The sequence below is a fragment of the Onychostoma macrolepis genome, chromosome 08 (assembly GCF_012432095.1).
Source record: "Onychostoma macrolepis isolate SWU-2019 chromosome 08, ASM1243209v1, whole genome shotgun sequence".
Lineage (NCBI taxonomy): Eukaryota > Metazoa > Chordata > Actinopteri > Cypriniformes > Cyprinidae > Onychostoma > Onychostoma macrolepis.
This window is the reverse complement of record NC_081162.1, coordinates 7197453-7208030: the sequence shown is the minus strand read 5'-3', so window position 1 is coordinate 7208030 and position 10578 is coordinate 7197453. Positions and strand designations below refer to the sequence as shown.

General features: G+C 38.8%; 1 protein-coding gene across 1 annotated transcript; it reads right to left on the bottom strand.

The window, feature by feature from the left end:
* Positions 1-98: 98 nt before the first annotated feature.
* Positions 99-10411, bottom strand: LOC131546161 (eukaryotic translation initiation factor 2 subunit 2-like). The gene is made up of 9 exons (XM_058785523.1): positions 10252-10411; positions 9796-9967; positions 9111-9211; positions 6615-6747; positions 6216-6310; positions 5936-6084; positions 3165-3221; positions 2992-3077; positions 99-997 (listed from the first exon to the last, which is right to left on the bottom strand). The coding sequence occupies exons 1-9, from the start codon at positions 10264-10266 to the stop codon at positions 822-824; spliced, it is 984 nt and encodes a 327-aa protein (XP_058641506.1). The 5' UTR covers positions 10267-10411; the 3' UTR covers positions 99-821.
* Between the last annotated feature and the right edge of the window lie 167 nt (positions 10412-10578).

Genomic DNA, 10578 nt, shown 5'->3' with positions numbered 1-10578 from the left:
TAACATTATATCTATTTAATGTATCCTTGCAGCTAATAAAAATCTTACAGACCCAAACATTTGCATGCATCAATAAGCAAGAAACAAGAACACAAAACTGAAACCTTTAGTCATTTTTATTTAAAAAAAAAAAAATCCAATTTCAAATATGCCAACAAAAAGCATTCAATTCCATCTAAGCACTGCAAACATGCCCAAACATCTGCTGCCCAATGTTCTGCTGAAGAAATCAGTGCAATCTGTAATCATCTGTGTAATTACATAAGAACAGTTTTATTTTCTAGAAATCAGAGGAGATTCAAAGTCATACTTTTGCTGGATGTCTGGATCACGAAACACTCGCTTGGATCCAATCTGAACATTCTTGTGCATTGACTGTCAATGACAAAACGTTGGAGATTAAGTTTTCCTTTGATAAAACAAAGTCCGATATAAAAGGCTGTGGTTCATTTTGCAAAATTCATTTTCATTTTCCATCCAATAATATCCCTGCATTTTCACTGAAAAACAAATACTGCTCTGAAAGTAAAAATTTACCAAACAGACAGAAATATGCTCTGGTAATCAGATATGCTAAATGCTGAAAAAAATATTATATTTCTGGAGCAAGGAGGTAAAATAAGACAAGCAAATCAGAGGAAGCCTGTTTGCAAGCCTTCTAGCGTCAGAGTCGGATTTATTAATAGAGATTACACTCAAAAACCTCCACAGTTCACTCCATGCCTTGGGTCACTGCGCTTCAGAGGAGAGCAGCGAGGACAGTCGTCAACCAGAGGGGCAGAGCATCAGCCTGGGGAAGAGGCCAGAACAGGGCGCTTGTATTAGTTGGCTTTGGCTCGAAGCTGGGCTCTTTTGCCGGTGACAGCCTGGAAGCCGGTCTTGATGCTGGCTACAGAGCAGCGTGAGTGACAGGTTTCACATTGCAGGAAGTAGAGACGCGTGTCCTTCTGCAGAATTGTATCCGGTGAGCGGCAGGTGTGACAAGTCACATATTCCTCTGTGAAACACAAAGAGAAAATTGGTTGTCAAAAATCAGTAACTTAAACAGTAAATGCTGTGTTTTTCACCTTGTTTTCTGTAAAGCAAAGGAGTGGAGTGGACTGAACTAAACACTATCATACTACATGTACTGAATTTGAAAGGAAGTCACTACATCATTTACATGAATCTAGGGCTGCACAATTATTACAACAATAATCAAGATTTCGAAAGCACAAATCACATGGGAAGACGTGTGTCGTGACCACAGACTGTAAAAAAAATGGACGTAGTGTCCATGACGTCACTCGTAGGTTTCTGAAGAGCATTTCTGAAGCCTAAAGTGGGCAGAGAAAGTGGGCGGTGTGGAGAAAAGCCCCGGAGAAACCAAGGCAGAACACAGTATAACATCAGTTACCGCTCTTTGATTTTGTTTTTGAACGCTCAAATTAAGTTACAGTGCTCTGCATTTGTTTGCATTCGTTCGTCAATACTGTGCCACCCTGGAGTTATATGGTATTCTGCCTTTGTTTTACTGTCCATTAAAGTCTACCGCGTTTAAATTACGGTGTGACTTGTGTACTTTTATACATCTGTCGGCAATTCATTAGACAAACAAATTAGATCATGATCTAACAAACTGCTCCATATAACAAAGCACTGTAAGCAATAACGACTAGATAACTTGGCAACAATAATTAATCTTTAAAGTTTTTTTTTTTTTTGGTAATGCAGATTATTCACTCAGTGCCAGCTGTCAGTCTGGGGCTGACCACTTCTGTACGTGAGGACTCAAATACTGTGACTGCGCATCACACATAAAATCAATAACTGTTCGCAATTAATTCCATTTCCTTCCTTTTCTTGTAAGTCGATAAAATCCATTGCAATGAACGCCATCGGAGATGTTTAATTCACAATCATTCGGAGCATTATGACTGCTGGCCTTCACATCAATCCACAAGTCGTTCTTATAGGTTAAGCTATTTTAATTCAGTTCGATGTAAAAACAATAAGCTAAGTATGTCTTGCATCCTTTAATGTTAGCGAACATTGCAAATAAATTGGTTGCAAAACGGTATCCACTCACGTTTAACTTTTTGTCTGGTTTTTACGGTCAGAAAAAAAACAAAAAAACAAAATCACATTACTAGATGTTATAGCCTAGCCAATGATCACTAGATTTTATACAGATGTTTTTCTGTAAATGGTGATTAGCACCCTATATAATGTGGAAGTTACTGCCTTTTGCCTTGGCGTGAGATCTCACTTTTTGCAGACAGTGCAAAAGCAGAGCACAATATCAATATAGCGGTAAAAATCAAGTTTGAGATAATTTTCATTAAAACATCTAATTGCCAGATTCCCAGTGTCCTACCTATAATTATTTTTTTCTGTACAAATAAAAATCTTTAAAGCCAGTTTTCTAAGTTTCACACTCTGGAGCAGAGTGGCAATCCACCTGTCACTCAAGTGGCCACGCCCTTAATTATGCAGAACTTTAAGGCTTAATATAATTTAAACGGATGAGTTATGAAAAAATTCACCCCCTTCACAGTTGTCACGAAGGGCAAAAGTACCTATATAGACTAAATCCTAATTTACAATTAGGCTGAAAATATATTTTTTTCTGCTGTAAAGTTGGGCATTTTAACATGGGAGGTCTATGGGACTGACTCCCTTTTGGAGCCAGACGATGAATTGCAGTTTTAGTCACTTCCGTGTTGGTTTCAAGAGAGGGAGCGGGAGGTTGCCACTTGGTCATGACTCATTCGCTAATGGGGGCAAGATGCATCATGGATTGTTACACAACGATCAAGAGCTCATGGCTACAGCATGCATTAACTGCTTTTAAAGCGTTTGAAGAGCAATATTTCATTTATTTGTACATGGTAAAATTAAATGATGCCAAGTTACAGCAAGTATGTTGGGGTATTTGATGGGGGTGCACATATCAGCAGATAGTATTGGTACACCAACTACAAATTCATACGTGCAAAATGTTTGACTTACTTATATATCTTCTCAAGACGTTTTCTATTTGTTTCTGTTGAAAGCGTCCCTTAATTACAAGCTGGTTATTTCCATCTATGGATCCACTAGAAGCAAGAAGACATTGCTTGCGTTACAGGAGAAATCACCATTTCACATTTGACAGAATTCTGGAAATACAATTAAAAGCTCACCTTGTTCCTAACTCAGCTAACAGGAACGCCAAAAGATGTTTGGGCTGTCGATGCAACCTGAAGATGAAAATGCGAACATGCTAGAGTTTAAGACAAAATTACACCGATAAGCTAGAATCACTGGTTTGGTCATATTCACATATGGGTCAAAGACAAGTAAAAGTGTCCATGTTAAAGAAAAGGAATTTATTTATTATTTACATGTGAGTGTATACACCTTAATCATTTTCTAAAAAGGTATATTTTACCCGAGAAGCAAGCAGAGGGTTGACTAAAGAAAATTGATAAATCAGGACTCCCAGGGAAGTATGGCTTTAACAACATGGCCTGCTCCCCAGACTGATGTGGCTGATGACAGTGTATGAGGTCCCACTTACAGCAGCGGAAGGAGTGAAACTTAAGATCAGCTCACACCTCAGAAGGTGGCTGAGAATCCCTCCAGGCTTCACATCAGTCGGGCTGTACATCAGATCTAGGCAATTACAACTACCCCTCTCTTCCCTGGTTGAGGAGTTCCACGTAGCGAAGTGCAGGTTGGCCATGACCTCCAGGGACTCAAGAGCAGTGTTGGGCACGTTACTTTAAAAAAGTAATTAGTTATAGTTACTAGTTACTTCTCACAAATAGTAACTGAGTTAGTAACGGAGTTACATCATTATAAAAGTAACTAATTACCAGGGAAAGTAACTATTGCGTTACTTTTTTAAAAATGTTCAAATGTCAAATAACTTTGGATGCCCACAATATTAAATATGTTAAATTAATGAAATGGACACTAAAAAGAATAAATTATTATAAAACATTGTACATTAATCTACAATATTTATCTACTGACACTTTGTATCAGTCAGTCAAGCATTATAATATAATATGATAATTTAATATTATACGATGATAGAACTTTAGTAATTATAATAACCAAGTATGAATGCATATTTGTCATCAATATAAAACGCATAAGGATTAATGAGCTGCTGGGTTCATGAATATTAATCACGTTGTCTGCGTTCACTCGAATTGATTTGCTGAAATCAAAACAGGGAGGATAATAGGTGAGCGCCAGCCAATGAGATTGTCGTTTGCACATTAGTTCCGCCCACTACCAGAGAAACCGGCAGTTCTTAAAAGCTGAAGAATTTCAAAAGGAACGCCGTTATTTTGACAGGAAAATACAACAAAGAATATCGTTTACATGTAGCGCGTCAATTCTGCATGTTATGAAAGACTCTCTTGCTCTGTATCTTTCTTTGCGTGGTGTATGTGAGAGAAAGCGACGGCGAGCGTGCGCTTCACACTAGAGTTTATGGTACGTCAAATACAGCTACACTGCGCATCCATTCAGATGAACTGAAAAATTTAATTCTAATAATATAATATAGTAACGCCACATTTTATTGTCAGTAACGGTAACGGCGTTGTAACGGGGGAAACAGTAATTAATTTGATTACTCGTTACTGAAAAAAATAACGCCGTTAGTAACGCCGTTTATTTATAATGCCGTTATTCCCATCACTGCTCAAGAGACAACAAGGTCAGAGAAGCTGGTATAAAAACCAGGTCAGGACGAAAGTGGGAGGCCTCAGCATCTCTGACCCTAGCAGAAGGGAACTTAAAGCTCAAAGACATCATCGGAGCACCATGCACAGGAAGGCAAGGCCTGGGAATGACCCACTTCCAAGAGTGGGGGAAAGCCAACCCTGTGGAGAGGAGAGCCATGGTCCAGGCTGAAGTAAGGGGCCTAGAGGAAGAGCGGATGAAGGCAAAGGTTGTGGGGCTAGGATCCCAGGGGGGCTGGACAAGGTGGGATGACCTGGGCTGACGTTTGGAGGCTCGAGCCATATTGGATCTCCTCCTTGCTTAGGGTGGTCTATGACACCCTTCCAACCCCTGTGAATCTACACAGATGGGGGATGAGGGTCAACCCAACATGCAAGCTCTGCGGGCAAAAGGGAACGATGGAGCACATCTGGTCAGGATGTAAGACCGCGCTTGCCCATGGCAGATACAGATGGCGCCATGACAAAGTACTGACTGTGCTAGCTGGAGAGGACCAGGAAATGGCAACATAAGAGCAAGCCGCCACCTGGCATAACATTTGTCAAAGAGAGGACAAAGCCACCAGGGCCCAATAAATCCAGGGTAAGCCTCCTGCAGTCTGCCCAAGCATGGGAGCTTAGGGTAGACTTGAAGAGAAGGCTTCAGTTCCCGGATGTCATCCATACTACCTTAAGACCCGATGCAGTCCTTTTCTCCACAGAAGGAAGGAAGATCATCCTAGTGGAGCTTACAGTGCTGTGGGAAGAGGGGTGGGAGGAGACATTTGAAAGGAAGTCTGAACGCTATAAAGACCTGGTGCAGGTCTGCAGGGACAAAGGCTGGTAGACATGGTTGTACCCAGTCGAGGTGGGATACAGGGGCTTCCCAGCCCAGTCAGCCTGGAAGCTGATGACAGACGTTGGACTAAGGGGGACTGAGATTTGGCAGACATATTAAAAGGATAAAATTAACATTTGACTAACAAAGATTTACTTTGTGATATTAGGACAGTTGTGTCACTCTAAATTTAAATCAGAAATTAAAAAACATGCTTGCATCATCATTGTATGTATGAATTTTTAGTGCAGTGTTTTTTAGCATTTCAATGTTTTAATGTATTTTTGAATAAACTGGTAGGACCAAAAACAAAAGCCTTGTAACTGACCCATGTATCATCTGCTGTATTATTTTTTTGAAAATACAGCAGACATGGATACTAAATGTTTATACTCACAGTTTACAGATGTCAGTGAAGTTGACAAAAGATGTTTTCTTAGTCCCAACGCGGACCACCTGAGGCGGCTTCATCACAAACTTCCTCTTCTCGCCTGCCACCATATCAGGGTTCTTCTCCCTCATGATGTTAAACACCCGGCTCAACAACTGTAAAGATGCAGATATGGAAATAATAACACTCCAAATCAAAGGAAAACTATGCCATTAGCATGGGGTAGAAGTATATCAGATGTGTGAGGAATAAGAAGGATTGCTCATCATATGAATAATCATCATACCTCATCGTAGGTGTAATCTCTCTCTGAACCGGCCCATGCTGGGCCCGACTGTGAACTGAATGTGATGCCATCTGTGCTTTTATCATCCTCGATGACTGCAGAAAAATATAGGTGAAGAATTCACACAATCTAATATTTAATCACTTCCAATAAAATCTTTTTCATATAGTATCTGGTATTAGAGTAGCTGTTTCTTGAAAAAACATAAGATATAACTTAGTTGCATAATTAGAAAAAAATCTTGTTAAAGCCCACTCCTTGTAGATGGCAGCTCTTGATAATTGAAAGCTGGTTAGACACTATTTTTCTTTCTCTTCTAAGCTATATTATTAAACAAAATCAATCAATCAATAAATAACATTATGCAGCACACTAATTATATGAAGCGTGTCTTCATACCATCATCCTTTTCCAAAGTATCACTTTCCTCAACAAATTCCACTTTTTTTGACTTCTTTTTTTTAGTTGGAAGCATCAGATCAAATTCCTCGTCCTCCATCATTTCCTGCTGGTCTCCCTCAATTTTCAGCTCCTGGTCACCAATAAAATGAAAAGAGCCAACAGCCTTTAGAAGAACTATCTAATACAAGAAAATAAGCTCAATGGACGTCACATTAGGAATCATTATACCAGGTAGCTAAAAAAAGACAATACCAGAAATGTAATGGACCCACTTTATATTAGATATCTAACCATGTACTTATTTAAAAAAATAATAATTATAATTGTCAGGTACATTGTATTTGAAGTTGCATTGCATTTAAAGTTGCATTGCAAAACACTTCTGATGTGGGAAACTAATAAAGTTAGAGACCGGTTTGGCGGTATGGTCAGGTTTACGTGTGGGGCAACTACAGAAATTAATTACAGACATAATTACATACAGGTATTTTTTTTAAATACACACAAGTGTATTTTACACAGTAAGTGTATTTTATCATGATTAATATAAGTATTAGTACATAGTAGTTAAATCTATTAGTAGATAAACTATATAAAGTGGGTCTAATTTCTTTAAATTATAATATTAATAATTATTAATAATGCAACACACTAAGAAAGTTGTGATCATCTATTTTGACATATACAGGTGCATCTCAATAAATTAGAATGTCGTGGAAAAGTTCATTTATTTCAGTAATTCAACTCAAATTGTGAAACTCGTGTATTAAATAAATTCAGTGCACACAGACTGAAGTAGTTTAAATCTTTGGTTCTTTTAATTGTGATGATTTTGGCTCACATTTAACAAAAACCCACCAATTCACTATCTCAACAAATTAGAATATGGTGACATGCCAATCAACTAATCAACTCAAAACACCTGCAAAGGTTTCCTGAGTCTTCAAAATGGTCTCTCAGTTTGGTTCACTAGGCTACACAATCATGGGGAAGACTGCTGATCTGACAGTTGTCCAGAAGACAATCATTGACATCCTTCACAAGGAGGGTAAGCCACAAACATTCATTGCCAAAGAAGCTGGCTGTTCACAGAGTGCTGTATCCAAGCATGTTAACAGAAAGTTGAGTGGAAGGAAAAAGTGTGGAAGAAAAAGATGCACAACCAACCGAGAGAACCGCAGCCTTATGAGGATTGTCAAGCAAAATCGATTCAAGAATTTGGGTGAACTTCACAAGGAATGGACTGAGGCTGGGGTCAAGGCATCAAGAGCCACCACACACAGACGTGTCAAGGAATTTGGCTACAGTTGTCGTATTCCTCTTGTTAAGCCACTCCTGAACCACAGACAACGTCAGAGGCGTCTTACCTGAGCTAAGGAGAAGAAGAACTGGACTGTTGCCCAGTGGTTCAAAGTCCTCTTTTCAGATGAGAGCAAGTTTTGTATTTCATTTGGAAACCGAGGTCCTAGAGTCTGGAGGAAGGGTGGAGAAGCTCATAGCCCAAGTTGCTTGAAGTCCAGTGTTAAGTTTCCACAGTCTGTGATGATTTGGGGTGCAATGTCATCTGCTGGTGTTGGTCCATTGTGTTTTTTGAAAACCAAAGTCACTGCACCCGTTTACCAATAAATTTTGGAGCATTTCATGCTTCCTTCTGCTAACCAGCTTTTTAAAGATGCTGATTTCATTTTCCAGCAGGATTTGGCACCTGCCCACACTGCCAAAAGCACCAAAAGTTGGTTAAATGACCATGGTGTTGGTGTGCTTGACTGGCCAGCAAACTCACCAGACCTGAACCCCATAGAGAATCTATGGGTTATTGTCAAGAGGAAAATGAGAAACAAGAGACCAAAAAATGCAGATGAGCTGAAGGCCACTATCAAAGAAACCTGGGCTTCCATACCACCTCAGCAGTGTCACAAACTGATCACCTACATGCCACGCCGCATTGAGGCAGTAATTAAAGCAAAAGGAGCCCCTACCAAGTATTGAGTACATATACAGTAAATGAACATACTTTCCAGAAGGCCAACAATTCACTAAAAATGTTTTTTTTATTGGTCTTATGAAGTATTCTAATGTTGAGATTGGTGTGTTTTTGTTAAATGTGAGCCAAAATCATCACAATTAAAAGAACCAAGGACTTAAACTACTTCAGTCTGTGTGCATTGAATTTATTTAATACACAAGTTTCACAATTTGAGTTGAATTACTGAAATATATGAACTTTTCCACGACATTCTAATTTATTGAGATGCACCTGTAAGTGAAACACCTTCTTGAACAAGAAAATGTTTTTGAAGATTACAAGGGCACATTAACTAAAAAAAAAAAATTATGTGCATGGATAAATCATTCAAATGTTAGCACAGTAGTTAAAGATGAAGTGGCCCCAATGTTATCACACAGATATGGTCACAGGAATTTCCGATAAGTGGTGAAATATATTTCATGTGCATTGCATCATTCCCTGGCAATCTCCACATAAACAATTACCTTGATGCCCTCCTCAACGTCATTTTCAAACACCTTCTTCGGTTTCTTTTTCTTCTTTTTCTGGTTAAAGAAGTTCAGATCATCCAAATCATCCGAAGGCTCTGTGAAGATCAAACAGTGTCATAAACGGCCAAAAGTACAATCCTAAAACTGCACATTATACACAAACTCTACACTGCAATGAAATTTTCAAGGTCGTGATTTAAAAACATTTGTGACCCTGGACGACAAAACCAGTCGTAAGTGTAAATTTTTTTAAATTGAAACTTATACATCATCTGAAAGCTGAATAAATAAGCTTTCCACTGATGTATTTGTTAGGATCGGACGATATTTGGCCAAGATACAACCATTTGAAAATCTGGAATCTGAAGGTGCAAAACAAATCAAAATATTGAGAAAATCGCCTTTAAAGTTCTTAGCAATGCATATTACTAATCAAAAATTAAGTTTTGATACATTTACGGTAAGAAATTTACAAAATATCTTCATGGAACATGATCTTTACTTAATATCCTAATGACTTTTGGGATTTTTGGATAATTTTGACCCATACAATGTATTTTTGGCTATTACTACAAATATACCCCAGCAACTTAAGACTGGTTTTGTGGTCCAGGGTAAGAAACATTTGACTAAATCCAAGGCCCAGAGAGCAAAACACTTCACTGATGCATCCTCGCACCCTTTTTCTTGACTTCATCATCTTCAGGGTCCAGGTCTCGCTCCTCTGCTGCTTCAGGCTCAGCTTCTTTCTGTTCAGTCTGTTGAGCCTCCTCTCCATCTCCATCCTCGTCGAGCATGAAGGGCTTCTTCTTCTTCTTTTTCTTCTTTGATGTGGTGGGGTCGAATAAAATCTGAGGACACATAACGCACCAGGTTTATTTGCTCAAACATGCCTAAATGTGCTGAAGGATACAATACTGAGCTCGACTCTTTCTACTGCTCAAGTAATGTTGAGTATTATTTACTTTAGTTTTTGTATTTTATACAATTAGAAATAATACGCAATGACGTAAAAACGTGCAACCATACAGCACGTTCACTGCTCTCATAATCTATGCCAAAAGGCACAACATAACTGAATATTTCCACTCAACTGTCAATAATAACAAAAAGTGCACATAGACCACCACAATACCTCGTCCTCTGACATGACGACTGAATCAGATATTGCTGTTTCTCTTCCTGTGAAATATCGTTGACACGGTTAACACTACTGTTCTCATCCAGTGTCTTGCATCAGCACAGAGGCGCGAGCTCGTAGCGCGCAGGCGCACTTCCGGTGACAAGTGATTACATCATTGCGACGACAACATTACGCGACTTTCCTTGATACTGCTGATGCATTTCAGTCGATTACAAGATTTATGTTCAGATTTACATTGATAGTAATAATTGTTATTGTTTGTTTTGGAGCTTCTTCCAGACATATATGTAGAACACCACGAATCGATAATCAAATAAG